General features: G+C 44.3%; 7 protein-coding genes across 7 annotated transcripts; 4 read left to right on the top strand and 3 right to left on the bottom strand.

Annotated features, from left to right (window-relative positions):
- Positions 1 to 319: 319 nt before the first annotated feature.
- On the top strand, positions 320 to 2,755 carry TRUGW13939_08941 (uncharacterized protein; the record flags this gene model as incomplete). Its single annotated transcript, XM_035492066.1, has 10 exons — positions 320 to 444; positions 601 to 735; positions 806 to 912; positions 970 to 1,070; positions 1,130 to 1,289; positions 1,357 to 1,424; positions 1,493 to 1,801; positions 1,872 to 2,111; positions 2,176 to 2,371; positions 2,433 to 2,755. The coding sequence occupies 10 exons, from the start codon at positions 320 to 322 to the stop codon at positions 2,753 to 2,755; spliced, it is 1,764 nt and encodes a 587-aa protein (XP_035347959.1).
- A 207-nt stretch (positions 2,756 to 2,962) lies between these two features.
- Positions 2,963 to 4,390, bottom strand: TRUGW13939_08940 (uncharacterized protein; the record flags this gene model as incomplete). Its single annotated transcript, XM_035492065.1, has 6 exons — positions 2,963 to 3,003; positions 3,060 to 3,669; positions 3,722 to 3,757; positions 3,826 to 3,970; positions 4,033 to 4,115; positions 4,214 to 4,390. 6 exons carry the CDS (start codon positions 4,388 to 4,390, stop codon positions 2,963 to 2,965), a joined length of 1,092 nt encoding a protein of 363 aa, XP_035347958.1.
- Positions 4,391 to 4,869: 479 nt separating this feature from the next.
- Positions 4,870 to 6,277, bottom strand: TRUGW13939_08939 (uncharacterized protein; the record flags this gene model as incomplete). The annotated part of the gene is made up of 2 exons (XM_035492064.1): positions 4,870 to 5,191; positions 5,244 to 6,277. The coding sequence occupies 2 exons, from the start codon at positions 6,275 to 6,277 to the stop codon at positions 4,870 to 4,872; spliced, it is 1,356 nt and encodes a 451-aa protein (XP_035347957.1).
- Positions 6,278 to 8,705: 2,428 nt separating this feature from the next.
- TRUGW13939_08938 (uncharacterized protein) lies at positions 8,706 to 9,701 on the top strand (the record flags this gene model as incomplete). Its single annotated transcript, XM_035492063.1, has 1 exon — positions 8,706 to 9,701. One exon carries the CDS (start codon positions 8,706 to 8,708, stop codon positions 9,699 to 9,701), a length of 996 nt encoding a protein of 331 aa, XP_035347956.1.
- Positions 9,702 to 10,057: 356 nt separating this feature from the next.
- Positions 10,058 to 11,853, top strand: TRUGW13939_08937 (uncharacterized protein; the record flags this gene model as incomplete). The annotated part of the gene is made up of 3 exons (XM_035492062.1): positions 10,058 to 10,094; positions 10,147 to 10,236; positions 10,289 to 11,853. The coding sequence occupies 3 exons, from the start codon at positions 10,058 to 10,060 to the stop codon at positions 11,851 to 11,853; spliced, it is 1,692 nt and encodes a 563-aa protein (XP_035347955.1).
- A 281-nt stretch (positions 11,854 to 12,134) lies between these two features.
- On the bottom strand, positions 12,135 to 14,846 carry TRUGW13939_08936 (uncharacterized protein; the record flags this gene model as incomplete). Its single annotated transcript, XM_035492061.1, has 10 exons — positions 12,135 to 12,280; positions 12,477 to 12,550; positions 12,610 to 12,817; positions 12,883 to 12,976; positions 13,028 to 13,222; positions 13,277 to 13,367; positions 13,418 to 13,517; positions 13,573 to 13,988; positions 14,038 to 14,504; positions 14,568 to 14,846. 10 exons carry the CDS (start codon positions 14,844 to 14,846, stop codon positions 12,135 to 12,137), a joined length of 2,070 nt encoding a protein of 689 aa, XP_035347954.1.
- A 1,549-nt stretch (positions 14,847 to 16,395) lies between these two features.
- TRUGW13939_08935 (uncharacterized protein) lies at positions 16,396 to 18,300 on the top strand (the record flags this gene model as incomplete). Its single annotated transcript, XM_035492060.1, has 5 exons — positions 16,396 to 16,504; positions 16,563 to 17,402; positions 17,459 to 17,852; positions 17,934 to 18,028; positions 18,083 to 18,300. The coding sequence occupies 5 exons, from the start codon at positions 16,396 to 16,398 to the stop codon at positions 18,298 to 18,300; spliced, it is 1,656 nt and encodes a 551-aa protein (XP_035347953.1).
- Positions 18,301 to 18,304: the final 4 nt, after the last annotated feature.

Genomic DNA, 18,304 nt, shown 5'->3' with positions numbered 1-18,304 from the left:
TCAACAGCGACCGACATGGCAATGGCCAATATCAAGCAGGAATTAAACAAAAAGTAGAGTGAAGTTTTAAAATGATTATAGCTGATCAAAAAGAAAGTTAAAATCATAATAATCACCAAGAGGCTCGGCTTGTACTAATTCGAGGGGATACGCCGCGTAAGTCATTGTTTTAGGCTTTCAGCAGAGTCAGCGTCACATCCTCGAGCGCCACAATAATAACACATGAAATTGTTATATATTGACAAAAGGTGACAAGATCAATATATCCGTTTCGTAGAATTCAAGCTGCTTGGTTCATGAATTATTGAATAAAGCAGCAATGTTGGATGTATTATCATTATATTTGTTCCTGCCATTGGCAATCCTCTGCCATGCGCAAACACCGCCTTCAAACCCATTTCCTGCTGGCAACTCAACTACTGATCCTCTCGTTGTCAATTTAGGGTATGGTTCTTTTCAGGGAACAACAGCAGACGGGTTGAATGAGTGGCTCGGGTCAGTCTCCCCTTAATTATTCCCCCCCCCCACCCCCGGGGGTGTTATATCAGATCATACCTTTTCATACAGCCCTTATTGACCTACGACTGACGAGATATTTAGAGTACCTTATGCGGAAGCACCAATTGGATCTTTGCGATGGCAAGCTTCGGTTCCTCCTAGCACTGTCGGTAATGGGACAGTCGTCCCCGCTACCGCATACGGGTATGCCTGCCCTCAAACTTCAGACCCTACCTTGTAAGTATATCTATTTTCTCTGCTCTATTGTAAGAAAAAAAGGAGAAAAAAACTCTAATTGGTGAAAAAGGTCGATAACCCCCTTTCAGCCCAATGGCGGAGTAAATGAGGACTGCTTAGTGCTGAATGTGTGGGCACCAGCCGATGCAACAGATCTACCAGTTTTTGTCTATATACGTGAGTCAAGTTTGTCGTTATTTTTTCTCGTACAAACGGAAATTAACAATGCCGTAGATGGCGGAGGTTATGACAGTGGCTCATCATCCTCATTTGATGTTCCTTTCATGGTCAAGAATGCCAAAGATAAGTTTATTGGTGTGGCTATTCAGTACCGCGTATGCGCTTCCAATTTGGACTACTAAATATGTCCTTTGTTAATTGTTTTATTTCATAGCTTGGTGCCTTTGGTTTTTTGGCCAGCGAAGACGTCCACAATTCTGGTGTGGTCAATGCAGGGTTATACGATCAGTACCTCGCACTACAGTGGGTACAACGATACATTAATCTTTTTGGCGGAAACTCATCCGCGGTCACATTGGCCGGTGGATCGGCTGGTATGTGGTTAATTCGTTACGTGGAGATCTCCGGAAGGGAACGCTCACTAAGCTATGTTATATTTAGGTGCTGGTGCTGCCATGTTGCAGGCTATGGCATATGGCGGTCAAGTAAATGATACGCTATTCGACCGGGTTAGTTTCTTTTGATCCAGATCATGATATTTAAAAAAAAGGGATAGACTGGTTCTGACATATCGCAGATTTTCGCCACCAGTCCATATTTACCTCAACAGTTCAATTACTCGGATTCCATGCCAACCGATAACTACTATTCGTTTGCACAAGAAGCAGGATGCTATGACCCCACTACAGGCGATAAGTCCAATATCTTCCAATGCTTGGTTGGTCAAGATACTATTATTCTTCAAAATGCTTCGTCTATCGTCAACAACAGGGCTAGATTTGGCCATGGGGCTTTTGAACCTACTACCGATGGCATCTTCGTCCAGGACATCCCAAGTGCCCAATTGACAAACGGAAACTTGAACGGAAACTATGCTCTTATTGGAGTAAGCAGTCATCTTTTTCTTTTCTTTTCTTTTTTCTTTTTTTTTTGGCTCTTCTAATATCATACTCTAGAACAATGCCGATGAGGGTGAAATGTTTGTGCCACCCAATATCACTACAGACGCTGGATTCACTGCCTTTGTCAAGTTCCTCTATCCACTATTGGACGACAACGATATGCTGCAAGTACAAGAACTATATCCGGCTATAGACGGTATCTCCACCACGAGATATGCTACAGATGGCCTCGATAACACGACAAATGCAGTCAACGTGAGCCCATTCGTGACCGGACATCAACAACGTGCCAATGTAAAATTCTTCCGTGTTTTACCACGATCAAAACTAAAATCAAAACCAACTAACAAACAAATAGAACTTGTATGCTGAAACAACGTTTGATTGCCCTGCTCAATGGCTGGCTGAAGGATTCAGTCGCAACGGCCGTCAAAGCTACAAGTTTCAATACTCGATCCTGACCTCTCTTCATGGCAACGATTTGTATTCGTATATGAATCTCGGTAATTCCTTGCCAAGCAACATGGCTCAAGCATTCCGGGATGCCGTTATTTGTAAGTGAAAAGAACTCACTTAGGGCGATAATGATGATAAATTTTTTAACAAAAAAAATAGCATTCATGAACAGTTTTATTTCCACCGGGTCGCCGTCCGACGAAACTATATACAACACAACTGTGCCACTTGATACAGCCAGTGTCCTCAAAAATTGGTCATCATATTCCCTGGATTCACCATTGCAGATGAACTTGAACCAAACTGGTGGAACCCCGGCCATTACTAATGATCCAAGAGATCCATACCATATCGAAGTCATCGTCTATAATGACCCCGGATTGTCTCCCTTGTTCAGCCTCGTCGATGCCTACAACTGGGAGGGAGGCAGAGGAAAGAGATGCGACTTTTGGAAAAGCATCGGTTACAAGGTTCCCGGTTAACAAATTTTCATTTCGGCCTGAGAAATCCACATTTCATATCTGCGAAAGCATTGAAACTGTAAAAATATATATTAATTTATAGTTAATACTATGGGGACCCAATTTCATGAGAGCAATTGTTACGTAGAGACATAGTGGTATTCCTATCATTCATAATATGAGAGGGATTTAAGCACCTAGGTACATGTACGTGGCGGTGGAATTGATCTACAAAATAGCGATTGCATTTGCGTGGCTACTGACACCGCCTGATACAGAGACTATAGTTAGCCAAGTACAAAAATGAGCAAAGAGGATTACTGACCTTTAACATTCGCAGGAGAGCTGGTTAGGAAAAATGTCCATCGCTTCTGTTCGGCGCACTTGGTGGCCAGCTGCTCCAGATTCCACATCTCACCCAGAGGCATACCCCAGAGAGACAGAATGTACTCGTGTAACAAATATGGCCGCTGGGTTGGCCAGCGCTCAAAGGCAGGGGCATCACCGACGACACCGGAAAAGTAGCAGTCGTGAAGCCAGTCAATGACTTCTTCCTCCTGCTTTACGCCGGCAAACTGAAAAGCCTCCAGTCCGTTCTCGGTATCTGTTTGATGAGCAATTACCTTCTGTCGCTCCTCGAGAGAAAGTTCGCCATGACGTTCAACAAAGCCCGCACGAATAAGCAGAATATCGCCAATCTTGATATCTCCTCCTTGGGATTCTGGCCGGATGTCAATTCCTTGTGTTTTCCCGCATTTAACAAGTTCTTGGAACGATATCGCATGGCCACTGCAAGGGTCGTAGTTGATGCTATTGGCTTTAGCATACCGCCGATAATCTAGGAGTATGCCCCGACCAGCGATGCCATGTTCGGACCAATGATGGATGCTGCACTTCAAGTTTGCATCTGGGCCCTTGACATCTGCGGCTTTTGTCTGGAAAACATATTGTTAGGGAATATTCTCAACTGCGCTTTAAGATACTTACGCCATTGTAAAACGTTTTTGTTGGTAAATGGGCAAACTGTAGAATGGTTAAAAGTCTTGTTTTTTAGAAGAACAGTGAAATAAATAGGAAAAAATAAGACTGACGTGTCTAAAACCGTCCCATTGTGTTGAGCTTTGGGTATTCAGCTCGTATAGGTCGTCAAAGCAAACTTCATCCGCGACGACTTTGATGGTGTGTTTGAAATCCTCACGATGGAAAGCCGGTGGTTCGGGATTGTTAAGAGGTAGACTGTAGTTAAAATATATCAACTTATTGAACCATTCACAAAAGATAACTCTGAAATGGCCTACTTCAGAGGAACCAATTCTCCGGTCTTGATCTCGGACGACGCTTGAAGCACTCGTTTCGGTGTCAGTAGATTCAGCCGCCCAATCTAAAAGATTTACTCCTTTTAGTCTCCTGTAATATTTTATCTTTGTTTTTTTTTTTTTTAAACCAAAAACCCCCCAAAAATTAACTTTAAATACTCACGTTATCATCCTTCCCCCAAACCCATGCTGCCCCCTCGGGAGCCCCATCAATCCGCGGCAGATCTTTTCTACGAGGAAATCCAGCGGAATCCGGATTCCATGGCAATGAAGACGGAGATTGTTGACCACCGCCTAAAAAGTTTGTGGTTTGGCGAAGTCTCTGTGCGATAGAAGACATGGTCGTGATCCTTAAGTTTAAGATGAACTTTTGATATCGGGTGTCGGTCAATTCCTAAACAACTCACAGTCACTAAATGTGTAAAAGAGAGAAAAGGATCGATTTCCCTAATCCTCGGCTACTTGAATACAAAGCGAACCGAGAAAGCAAGTTGCTAAACGTCATCTTGCGTGTTTCCCCGCTTTCTGTTTATGCGGGGAAAATGAGTATTTCTAATTGCCGGAGATGCGCCCCAATTGGATAAATCGGTATTATGTAATTAACAGGAGTTTCCATATAACCATATGTAGCTGTATATGAGGACGTGTTTTGTATTATACGCTTTTAGCTTCGTTGCCTAAAGTTACTCTGTAATTACATAACCTTACGACCAGCCACGGAAATAAAAATTCTCCCAGTAATATTTGAATATCATCGTTAATTGAGTTCCTAGCCTGTCCATGAAAATGCATAACACATGGTCTGTTCGATAATGAAACTCACATCAACGCTTGCGCGCTGTCTACTTTGAGCGGAGGGAGCATGCCGAGCTGCGCCATGTCGCCGTATATTTCAAACAGACTCTCATGCGTGTCAACAAATCCAGTCCATCCCATGTGACGAGCTTTGTTCATTGATACCGGACCCGAGCGTCGGAATGCGGCGTCACCCCAGATGAAGTTTTGTTCTACATCGGCAAATGGATCATACGTTATGTTGGGATTTGCCGCCATGATTTCTTTCCATGCTTCTTGGTTTTCCGGGTCTTTAGCCCATTTCACCAAAGAGAATGACAGTCTTGTGACAAGTGGTGGTCCGTATCTATGGTTGTTAGCATTCAGTTAAAAAGAAAATGGAAAGAGACAACACTCACCCCATCGGACTTTCTTCCCCGAACGCTCGTCCCTTCATTTCAATGGTGCATTTATCATCATCTGCTGGCCCAACAAACCCCTTCTTCACATCATACCAACGGATCAGTTCTCCCCAGAAACGATCCCATGTCAAGGAACTTGTATCTTGCGCGTTGAATGCCTGATCCTTGCATTTGTCCTCAAGAACAGCCCACTCGGTGAGGTAGCCGGTCAAACGAGCGCTAGCATTGAGATTCAACTCCTGCCATGCAGACCATGTTGATGGAAATGCCAGAGGCACATTTCTATGTGCTGAAACTGCGGCATATACGGCAAATGGGTAGAGAGCGTTCATCTGGGCGTTATTCACAGCACCAAGAATCCATGCTGGCCGAATGACATTCCAGCCCACGTTTTCCTTGCCATCGTTGCTGGTTTTACGGCACCATTCAAACAGCCGGTCTTCCTGCGGGTAGTAGAAGTTGGGTTCAGGGTGTGAGACTCTTGGGTCGGATTCTATTGCTGGAACCCTTAGACGACCAAGGTGCACCCCATAATGCTTTGCACCTGTTTGCAAAACGAACCGCCGTGGCTTAAGATTAAGGATGGATAGAGAATCAAGGAAATTGGAGAGCAATGACACGTTTATTCGGAGAAGCTCTTCCGCAACTTCCCGAGGCCCTGTACCCGGTTTTGGGCGAGGCTGGAAGTAAGAGTAGAAGAAGATATAGTCAGCGCGAGTAACTGACGCAGCCTTGAGGGCTTCTGTAATCTGTGATGGGTCATCTAGGAAATCAGACGCAACGTGCTCTACGCGAGCGCGTTGGTCCGGCCGTAGAAGCTTCTCAGTCATTTCCTTGGGAGGAGGGCGACGCGAAATGGCATAGATCTTTGTCCATCGCTCGGGTGACTCGAGCAGAGATCGTAAAAGCCCAAATCCTGAAACTCCATTGGCGCCGGTGATGATGGCCGTCAAGTTCTTGATGGCGGGGTCGAAGGTGGGGAGGTTGCGATAGATGCCTCTATTGTGCAGAGGGTATTTCTTGGAGGACATTCTTGTAACTTGTTTATTCTAAAAACGAATATTTCATCAAGGTTATGTGTTACTATGAGATTGGCGTATTGAAATCAAGGCACGGGCGACACGACGGGATCTTTAGTCTATAGACGAAATTGATAATTGTGTTCCAGCCAGCCTTTGTTCGGGGCATTACCAGAATTTGGGAATACAATTTTCCGTTGACCCTTGTCCAAAGTCCAAAGGAGTACGTGATTTTACCCCTCTGTAAGCAGTAATGCTGGAGCAGTACATTGCCCCACCATGAGCAAAATCCTACAAAACACCACACTCAGCATTTATAGAATTCTTTTGGTAAAATGTATATTTCTTTTGATATCATCACATTATGTTGCATTTTTGTACACTCTATCGACAGGCGAAGCCAATTGCCAATCTTTCTACGCAGTTTGCCAGAGATTCTTGGTGGTAATAATAGTCTCAATATTTCCGAGAGCCTTACATTAATATTTTATCGATAAGTTTCACGTAAAAGATGAAATTAGCTACTTCTTACCTGATAAAGACAATAGCGATATAGCCGTAGCTGCTCCTGCGGAAGAGTTTAAGTTTGATGTAACTGAAAGGTAAGAATCAGCTCTAGTACCAAAATAATGATCACTCATTGTTTTAGTTTATATAGACGTTTTCACTATGTAGGCCTTATACTGAATCTAGTTAGCCATGAGATACTCTTTGAGAAAGGTCCTAATGCCCCACAACTGGAGAATTTCCAAAAGGCTAAAGAGGAGCCGAAAGATCTCGAAATGTAGGAAACATTTGACATGGAAGAAGGCAACGATATATAAACCTGAAGAAATCAATTGTAATGTGTATATTACAGGTAATGAGCTGTGAGTGGACATTTTAGTAGCCAAATGACCCAAGTTTCATCATCAAGTGCTTTGCTTACTGCAATACTAATTCCCTATCAACTTTATTAGTACTAACGATAGTCAGGGTTAGGAAGCGGAAAGCCATGCTCATACATATAAACCGAGTGAGGATAATCTATGCAGCAGAAAATTGAAGGGGCGGCCTAAATTATTCCACCCAAAAAATACCAAAGTGGCGCTAATGAGGATCGAATTTCTGGGTGTAGAGACATGACAGAAAACACAACTAATAATGACATGACTGCGGTTGCGAGTGTGTATGACGGTGCAATCAACGGAATAGTTTTTGTCCCTAGCGAACGGATTGTTCAAATTATTAGGATCCATATGCAGTAACTCCAGGGGATTCTAGAGTACTCTACCCCGATGCCGTTGAGGAATGGTTTCGTATCTTGAACTCTTCGTGATGACTGCTAAGGCCAACAAGATGGATACCAAGGTCATGTTTGAATAGATATTGAAGTAACAACATTGATACAAATTTACGAGAAAATGTCAGCCATAATTCATCAGTAATGGAAGAGCAAATGTCCTTTTCTCTCATGTCTGTAGTGAATCTCACTTGCGTGTCGTATCTGGGGAAAAGTGAATATTCTGCGGAACAACGATCCAGGCTGCATGATGGTGGAACGGAATTATGCTTCATTCGGGGGTATACTTCCACGGACGAAAGTGTAACAAAAATGGCATTTGGATTTAAAGGTACTAGTAGTCCATAGGACTGTCTTCGTCATCTGTTCCACTAGGAACACCCAAATTACGCATAAATTGAGAAGAATGCTCGACCATATCAGTTATCAGAGACAGTAGAAAGCTATATTCTTTGAAGATGTAAGCCCGTTCGTGTTAGTAAAACCTGTCAAGGAGCCTTGTACAGCACTGTGTTAGAACACAGCTGAAAAGAGTATACGGAATTCTCACTAAAAATCTCTAATAAACCGACACCGATGCGTCGATCAACCCCTCGAAAGAATGGTTATTTACGGCCGTAAGATAACTGCATTCGACCAATGGATTGTGCCTCTAGTTTTAAGTGATATCTATAAACAGTTCAAGGAGACAACGAAATGATAGCAAACGCGATAATTGGACAGAAGCAATAACTCATCTCCAATTAACCAACAGTGCGTATATAGCACCCATGAGTCACACATTAAATAATTTCGGACGATTAAGGCCGAACAAGTGAGAGACCAATAAGACTGGGTTTTCCCATGTATATCCCAACAATCGTAAATAAAGTAGTACTAAGTAAGGCGGGTCCAGCTTTCTGCCTAATTTACATCCAAATTTGTAATCATTATTTACCGCCTCATTGGTTGTTATGTTCTTGGTGGATAATTTTGACTTACCGACGATCATCTTACGGCCGTACAGATATAAGTTTGTATCTACCAATTGAACATTAAATTGATGATATGAATATTTAAGAGGTGTGATTTCCATTAAATTGAAAGTTTAGAATTAATAACCTCTTCTTTTTTGTTAACTTTTTTTCCTGCTAATATTTCTTCGACGACAAAGAAGCCATGGCCGATATCAGCAGCATGGAAGACCCTGAATTTTCAGCTGTGATGAAGTCATTCGGTCCTAGGAGAGCATCGCCAAAGATTGCAACAGCTTTAGAGTACCGTGCCACAGCAGATGCCTTCATTGGCTCTCTGCTCAGCACACACCCAGTCCCAGACAATGTGGTCGAAACAAAATATACTATAACTTCGTATGACGGAGCCGAAGTCGATATCTACCACTTCATCAGAGATGACGGAATTGCCAAAAAGGAAGGGCCTCAACCAGCATTGCTGTACGCGCATGGAGGAGGGATCGTTGCATGTCCTGTTGATACCATTTCTCGTACCCTTGCAACCCAGCAGGCTTCTGAATTTGGTGTCCAATGCTTTGCGGTTGATTACCGAATGGCTCCCGAGTTCCCATTTCCCACACCATTGGAAGATTGCTACGCTGCACTAAAGTGGCTGGTGGAGCAGTCGCAAAGCCTTAATGTGGATCCAAAGCGTATCGTGCTCATCGGAGATAGCGGAGGTGGCACTCTGGTTGCCGGCCTCTCTCTCTTAGCTAGAGATCGAGGTGTCTCGCCCCCTCCGGCGAAACAGATCCTATTATATCCAATGCTGGACGACCGATCAGCTGATATTGCAGAGTCACGGCCCGATGACGCCCGAAGCCAGTATTTCTCGAGCTATATCAACATGATAAAGATCTGCTGGGATGCATACCTAGGAACCTCCACGGGGGCATCATTGAATCCCGATGTTCAGCCGTATGCGTGTCCTGCAAGAGCCGATGTTCTTGCTGGTTTACCACCTACCTACATTGATGTCGGCTCTCTGGATCTATTCCGGGACGAAAGTCTTGCTTTTGCAAGTAAACTTGTTGCTGCAAACGTGGATGTCGAATTCCATATGTACGAGGGTGTGCCCCATTGTTTTGATCTTATTGCTCGTGACATCCAAATCACACGCAATGCGATAGAGAACAGAAAGAGGGCTATTGGCTCCATCTGAGTTGCTCGGATAGAGCTTTTCAAAATGCTATCCTCAAACAGCACTTGTATAAGATAGAACACCAAATATAAATAGACATTAGTGCGCTTTCGAAACATGTATTAAACGCCCACTATACAATACAAAATGGTCAAGGCGCGTATTTTACTGAAAATACGTCGATTGGTCCCTCGGCAACTTGTCATAAAACAACCAAGGACAACGTCGTGCGGGGTTGAGCTTTCTCCACGCTGATCAATTGATTGACCCCATACACCACCAGGTCTTCACATTCTGCTCAAGTAATGTTCACTTGTTGAAAGATCATTTTTCTTATATTTTTCTTATATTTTTCTCAAGGTAGCCAATACTCAACGATGCCACACTTCACGTCGTCGCAGCCTCCTGTACATGGTAAATCCACTCTCATCGAGGCAATGCTGATACTAAGAACATCGGCGATTAGTTCCGGAGACAATTCCGATCTGGACGTGGCTCTTTGACTCGGAGCATAGTCCTCTCCACAACACCCCGTCTTCTCAAATTGGAGGATATAGTAAGATATACACCTTGCTTGTCTAAATAATTTGCTGACTTCCCTATTAAAGTAAATGCCATAACAAAAGAGCATCTTAGCTACTTAGACCTGAAAACACACTCTACGCACCTATCCACGGCCCTAATCAAGAAGTATGGACTCCAGCCAGGGCAGACGGTCTCTCTGTTTTCTCCAAACACTGTCTGGTATCCATGTGCTATGTTCGGCACGCTGCGTGCTGGCGGAATCGTCTCTGGGGCATCGCCTGCCTACACTGTGGACGAAATGACATATGCTCTCAAAATCAGCAATGCGAAATTCCTCTTCACGATCCCAGATAGTATTCAGGTTGCCGTGAAAGCAGCACTCGCCGCTGGAATCCCCCAGAGCCACGTTTTCCTTCTTGAGGGGTCTGTCTCAGGATTCAACACAATGTCTGATCTACTCGAGATTGGCAAATCGTTCAATTCTAACCAGATAGCGCAATACCAATTTCCTCCCGGCAAGACAAATCGAGATGTTTGCGGTTTTTTGTCCTTCAGTAGCGGAACAACTGGGCTTCCTAAGGCAGTCATGATTGCACACTCGAACGTCATTGCACAATGTCTGCAAGTCCAACAAATCACACCGGAAACACATAGGCGTATTCTCGCGGTGTTGCCTCTTTTTCACATAACGGGCCTTGTCCATCAACTTCATTTACCCGTGCTACTGAACGCGAATGTCTATATGCTTCCATCGTTCAGCATGGATTCCATGTTGCAAACAGTTCAAGATTATAAACTTGAGGAAATGTTACTTGTACCTCCCATCCTTATCCGCATGATCCGTGATCGCCAAACTATGCAGAAATACGACTTGAGCAGCGTTAAAAGATTTTCCAGCGGCGCAGCACCTCTTTCAGATGAAGTTCTTCAGCTTCTTCAAGAAATGTTTCCAGGTACCGGCTTCAAGCAAGGCTATGGAATGACCGAGTCATGTTCATGCATTACTGCCCACCCACCATCTATGTACGATTACAAGTACGCTTTTCGTGTCGGCACCATCGTTGCCAACACGGACGTCAAAATTGTTGATCCCGACTCAGGTCGAGAATGTGGACTAAACGAGGCGGGAGAAATTTGGGCTCGCGGCCCTCAGATTGTAATGGGGTATTTAAACAATAAAACGGCGACTGACGAAACTTTTGACAAGGACGGTTTTCTTCACACGGGTGATATTGGCCAGATAGATGAGGAAGGAATGATTACGATTGTAGATCGTTTGAAAGAGATGATCAAGGTCAAAGGCATCGGCGTCGCTCCCGCCGAACTCGAGGACTTACTGCTTGGCCATCCTGATGTTGATGATGCCGCTGTCCTAGGAATTGCCGATGATTATGCCGGGCAGAGACCCAAAGCATATGTGGTACTAAAGCCTGCGGCAGAAACCGACCACAAGAAAATCGCTATGGGTCTCTTAAAATACGTTCAAGAGAAAAAGGTTAGAGACAAGTGGATTTTCGAGATTGAGATCATAGATGAGATCCCTAAGAGCGCTAGTGGGAAAATTCTAAGAAGAGTTCTCCGGGATCTTTCAAAGTCTGGAAGAAAGGGACTAGTTGTGAGAGTCGATCGTCCTCCGGCTAAATTATAACCATGTCATTCAAATGGGCATATCTTCATTTTCTGTTTATTTACTCTATCTAGGAAACTAGGCACTTCGAAACTATCGGGCTTCAAATTTATATGATATTCGCCTCTGATAATATCAATTGATGGTCTAAATCATAAGGTTTCATGGCTAATATAATTAATCCTATAGGTGTTAGATCGTGAGTGGAAAGGTACCATTACAACCTGTATGTAATTCGGTTTTCGTACATCCTTAGGAGAAGTTGCAGTCTTATGAAAACCGCCTAGCTAGCTAGCCGTCCGTCAGAGCTTGAGATAATTCTCGGACGGAATGGAAAATCGCTCATTATCTCCAACCTCAAACATGAATCGTCCTGTCAGGATGTCCGTGGGCCACCCTGCCTTCCTCAATGTGTCCTCGGCCACTTTGAGGAGAGCTAGGTCGGTTCCTAGAGCCTCATTAGTGGCCAAATAACAAATTGCGTAAGATAGTACCAAAGTGACATACCTGGAGCACTGACGAGAGTGGTGAAAATGGGAGCATATTCCGTTCGTTTAGATACTCTTGACTCGTATGGGTTTTGTCCGACAATTGGGACATTAGCAAGGTTTCTTTTTCTTATTTCCATATTTTTCAAAACATACTTGGAACAAGTAGTTGCGGAGCACCTGTTATTGATGTAAACCAAATAGGACCTGGGCGAGGTATTGGCTTCCCACTAAAACATGGGTATCAGTACTGAACTATATGCATGAGCCTATGTAGGAAGGAACTAACTTTGGTTCTGATTTTGGTTCAATATCACGATAATTTGCTCCCGGTCGACCCTGTGGGACTATCATGATGGTTTGGCAAGTTCCGTTGGCACTGACAGAAAATAACCTCTCGAATGTCCAAACTCGGAAACGTAGAATCATTTGAAATGCCCTCGAACGCTCTTCTAGGGTTCTGGATTCGTCTCGCTTCCTAGTCTCTGTAAATGAGTCTGTTCATTTGAAAATTTAGAAAGGATTCGCAGTCCTACCATCTCGTTGCGTGGGAAGGGCTCACGTATGGATGGAGGCTTCTGGAATTTTTGAAAGTACTGGAACCGAAAATCGTCAAAATTGTGATAGAAGTCATAGCCGACCAACGAGGCGGCCATCTACATATAGTTTGTAAGCTTCGAGGACCACCTTGGAAAATGACCACGTACATCAAAAACTTCGGAGAGGGATTTATCTCGTAGCTGCTCCGGGCCAGATTTGGACCACTCTTCAGCTAGAGATATTTTGGTATGCGCGACTCCTAGATGATTTTCAAGCGCTTTTACGAAGACTTCGGTCATGCGTTGCTGGTTTTCGTCGGCAAGAGGAAACCAATCAATGGGGTAGAGTATAATGGTTGGCCCCTAACGAAATAATTTAACACCTGCCCGCATTGCTCGAAAACGGCTGGAACTTACATTCTGTTTGCTTTGGGGCGCGCCTAATGCCCCGAGAACGTCCCTGACCTCCTCCGTCGTCCGGGAAATAATTCCAACGGTATCCAATAGTCTCACATATGTTAATATTGGTGATCATATAAAGTGAATGAGCAAACCTACGAGCATGATGGGACAATCCCACCCCATTGGGTGTCGTTCCAAGTCACCCGGTGACCCCAAGTTCCGTGACTTGTAGCAGGGTGTCGTACGCTTCCAGTGGCTGTTTGATGGGATATCAGAAATCTTTATTCTAAACAGAATAGGAATTGACATACTATCAGTTCCAATGCTAACGTCTAGCCATGTATATCCAGCTACTGCTGCAGCTGCTCCACTAGAACTGCCAGATGGACCCTGGTAGTCGTCTCCACGAGGATTCCATGGTGATTTGTAGTCAATGCATTGCGATGGTGGGATTTCAGATCCTGCAAAGGCTGAAAGCTTTGTTTTCCCAACAATGACTCCTCCCTTGTTTATAAGAGATTGAATAAGCTCCGCAGACTCGCTTTGCCGGCCATAGAGTTCGGCATATGCCTTATTTCCAAGACCAGTGACCACCCCGTTCAGATGCATATTGTCTTTCACGGAAATTCTTATGCCATTCAATGGCTTTTTGTCGCTCTTCTTGAAGTAGAGCCGTGACGGTACAGCCACCCCAGCGAATCCTAAGCCTTCTAATTCCCGAAATACCCTTAAGACATTAACAGCAAATTTCGATGCTTATGAATATGGAGACTTACTGTGTATATGAGCAACCAGGTGTGGTGTTGATATCATCAGGAATAACCGCTGTGGAGAAGGCGCCGAGGTTATCGGGATAGAGACGCCATGCTTGATGCAGGCTTTTACCGACGACAAAATAGGGACCTTCGGGAATATCAAGTTCTTCTTCTAGGTCGCAAGGTACCAGTGATTTTGAATCGAGATAGTTAGTCAAGTCTGCCGAGAAGTCTTCTTTATCAAACAATTCTGCCGACTTTCTGTCCAGGGTAGCTTCCTCTCTTTGCCCCCGCTGGCTCTTAATCGATTTCGGCAGCACAAGAAATGCATTTTTCGTAAATTGCTCTTGAAATACGTCATCAGAATCTTGGAAATGATCAAAATAGCCCTGTATCGTCTTCGAAGATAATTCTTGAGGCTGTCTGTGGATCACAACTGCAGGAACAACCTTGCTGGGGGAATCAGGGGTACATTGTGACATGAAGGCCTATATTATCAGTCAGACCATTAGAATAAAATATCGATATATTACGACAAGCACGTGTCATACCTCCACCCGGGGTCGTACATAGCACACGCACCCTGTCCTGGTTTTCAAGACTATCGCCGCATGGTCAAGTTCTGGAATAACAGCCCTCTTTCTCGGCTGAGAGGAGGCCAAGGGAGGGAGCGCATGTGAGTTAGTAGTTGGTTTGAAGGCCAACACAATACGCTTCAAGCAAGCGCCTCTAACACCCTGAGGTCCATGAAATGAAGGTGTAGAATGCGGTCTTGAAGCTCGATTTGAGAATGGAAAAAGAGAGAAAAAGCCCTTCTTTCCTTCTTCCATTTTCTTGTTTCTTACCTCGCTTTTTCTTTCTTCGCCCCTATTCTCGATGTTAAAATTTTGATAGATACGTGAAAAGAAAATTTTGGCCGGAAAATATCTCGGTGAACAATAATATGCACAGTCATCAGGTATGAGACGTTCTTTTTAGTCACCCTTGCGGCGGGATCTTTGTGAGTCGAGTCACTCTTACCATCACCCGATACACCGTGTTATAATACTCTGGGCGGTCCCTTTTTCAAAATCTGTACCTTCTGACTAGGGTGATCTAGCTGCTTAGTGAAAGCTTTCTAACATAATAATATACAGTGGGCCCTCAAAGGATCAATATTAGCAAGAGTGGTGTGTAACAACACCATGGTCAGATTTTAGACGTATCCGTTTGCAATATTACTGAGACTGACATCCCGCCCGTGACGTGATACTTTTCTTTCTTATGCGTATTTACAATTGGGCTACTAGTACATCTCCGGTTTCACTTGAGTAAGTTCTGAGTCTGCAAATATTGTTGTTTGTCAATTAGCTCTACACTACCCATTATTTGTTCGGCTATAACACAGGCCGTATTTGTTCAAAAGCCGGCGCGTAACTACAATATACAGTGTAGCAAGCTAACAACAAAGAACAATAGCAGTCGAATATAATCTCACAATAACAGCGTGTCTAGTTTCATCGTCGTTCTATATGCAATATATCTGTCATAATATGAAGCGATAAGTGCGCAGTGAAGGCCAGCACATATCACGATAATCCACTGGAAAAATTCAGTCTAATATCGAGAGCGATATATAGTGGCAATAATAGTCGCCAAGAATGGGGTTTGAGGTAGAGATTACACGCAAGCTATGGACATTGGCGTTTGGTGATTTCCTTTTTTGAATGGCGCAGTGATGTGAGTTGAAAACAATATCAGTTCTAATCGAAAAGAATTTCAAGGGACTTGTATCAGGGATCGTCTTATTGGCAGGTAGGGTTCTCTATAGGATTGTGGGGATCAGATTGTACTAAAATTTCAAGGGAATGCCCGCAACGAGGTCAACAAGCATCCAGAACGTCAGCCACCAACAACAAATTTTTATTTTTGAACAAGTCTAGACTATACAAGGGCAATTATGTTAAGATCACACCCTATACCCGAGGATAACCATGTGAATTAAAAATGTGCTCGAGCTTATTTCTGAAGGATTAAACTTCCTTCTCTCCGCGCCCTCGAGACGGAAACCCCGAGACGGGGGAAATTAGGGCAAAGGATTTCCCCATACCTAACATATCCATGTTTTCCCCCGCAAACTTGGCTTGTGGAGTAAAGATCGACCCCCCGGGAAGAAGGACGAAAGGTCAACCGTCTCGAGCGACTCGGGCATATCGAAGTATCTCCCGTACATATGGCTGGTATGTCCTCATAGTATTGAACATGATTTTAATCCCTCTCCATCTTAGTTGGAATAACTGTTCCGGTCCTGTGAGACCTGCTTCAACAGTTGATCCATCTTTTTAGTGCACATACACTGTTTCTGCATGTAATAGTGAAACTCGCATAATCTGCTGCACTATGACATTCATGGATCAACGCGCCACATGGCGTGTAGCTACAAACCTCGAAAAGAAAAGCCTGCTGATTGCTGTCAACTCCCTCGCCGGTCTTGCCATCCTTTTCTTCGGTCAGTTGAAAAATTCCCGGTTTTATCTTATCGCCATGTGCTAACATAATCTTTTCAGGGTACGATCAGGGAATGATGGGTGGCGTAAATACATCATACGACTACGTGCACACCATGAAATTCGGATACGTTGACTCAACCGCAACCGTAGTGGTGACCGATACTCTTCTTCAAGGTGGCATCGTCTCTGTGTACTATCTAGGTACCTTGGTAGGGTGTCTTATGGGAGGTTCCCTCGGCGATCGAGCTGGGAGAATCAAAACCATTGGCATTGCTGCAGTATGGGGGATTATAGGTGCATCGCTACAGTGCTCTGCCCAAAACGCTACCTGGATGATTTGCGCTCGCTTGGTTAACGGAATTGGCACGGGTATTCTCAACGCAATTGTTCCTGTGTGGGCATCGGAAATTTCCGAATACCAAACTCGCGGTGCTTTCATCACGATGGAGTTCACGCTGAACATTTTTGGTGTCGTCATAGCCTACTGGCTCGAATTTGGACTAAGTTTCATCAATGGCGGAAGATCACAATTTCAATGGCGATTCCCTATTGCTTTTCAAATTCCTATGCTTATAGTTCTTCTGGTTACCTGTTGGGCATTTCCCGAGTCGCCGAGGTGGCTGTGCAAAGTAGACCGGCATGATGAAGCCTTGCACATCCTCCGTCGCCTCCGCGGAACCACAGGCGAAGACGCAGGTAAAGCGGAAGCTGAGTTAGCTGATATTCGGGCTGTTGTTGAATTGGAACGCCAAAATGCCGATCACACTTCGTACTTCCACATGCTGTTCGGGATTGGGTTCGGCAAGCTGCATATTGGCAGACGAGTGCAGTTAGTTATGTGGCTGCAGATTCTTCAGGACTGGACTGGGATTGCAGGGATTACAATGTTTGCTCCTAGTAAGCACAGCTTGGTTGTTTTCAAATGTTTTCATATTGGCTAACTTTAAATGAAGCAATCTTCAGTATTGCGGGTTTCGACTCGCAAAAGGCGCAGTGGATTGCAGGGCTCAACAACATATTCTACAGCTTTGCAACGCTGATCTGCGTTTTCACGCTTGACAGGATAGGCCGTCGATGGACGCTTTGGTGGGGAGCAGCCGGTCAGGCCATTGCCATGTTCCTTGCTGGTGGCCTTTCTCGTGGTGGACTAAATGCCACTGCAGCGGGAGATACAGAATCAGCCAAAGCCTGGGGTGCAGCGGCGGCCGCAATGGTGTATCTGTATACATTCATATTTGGCGCGACCTGGCTTACAGTTCCTTGGTTGTATCCTGCCGAGATCTTCCCTCTGCAAGTGAGAGCAAAAGGTAATGCGTGGGGCGTTGTCGGATGGAGTGTTGGAAACGGGTAAGATTATCTTTATTTCTTTTTTTTTAAAAAAAAGACATATCAATTTAGTCGACGACTTTAAACTAATCACTTGAGCAGATCTCTGACGCTGGCGCTTCCCTATATCGTGCAAGCGATCAATGAAAAAACACTCTATGTTTTTGCTACATGTAACATTCTCAGCATTCCCATCGGTAAGATTGCATCATAGCTTTTTTTATTTCTATTCGACTAACATACTACTATAGTATGGGCATTTTACCCCGAGTCAAACCAGAGAACGCTGGAAGAGATGGACTTGCTTTTCGCCGAGGACAGTCCCTGGGTTTGGGATGCTGAAACTAACTTTGCTCGCCTCAGAGAGGAAAACCCGGAACTTCTCATGGTTGGCAGAAGCGGATTTCAGAGTCAAATGGAAAATGCGCTTCGAGAAAAGAACAATGCGTCTCAGATTGAGAGGGTATAAAGTA

The sequence above is a fragment of the Talaromyces rugulosus genome, chromosome V, assembly GCF_013368755.1.
Source record: "Talaromyces rugulosus chromosome V, complete sequence".
Lineage (NCBI taxonomy): Eukaryota > Fungi > Ascomycota > Eurotiomycetes > Eurotiales > Trichocomaceae > Talaromyces > Talaromyces rugulosus.
This window is presented reverse-complemented; position numbering and strand designations above follow the sequence as displayed.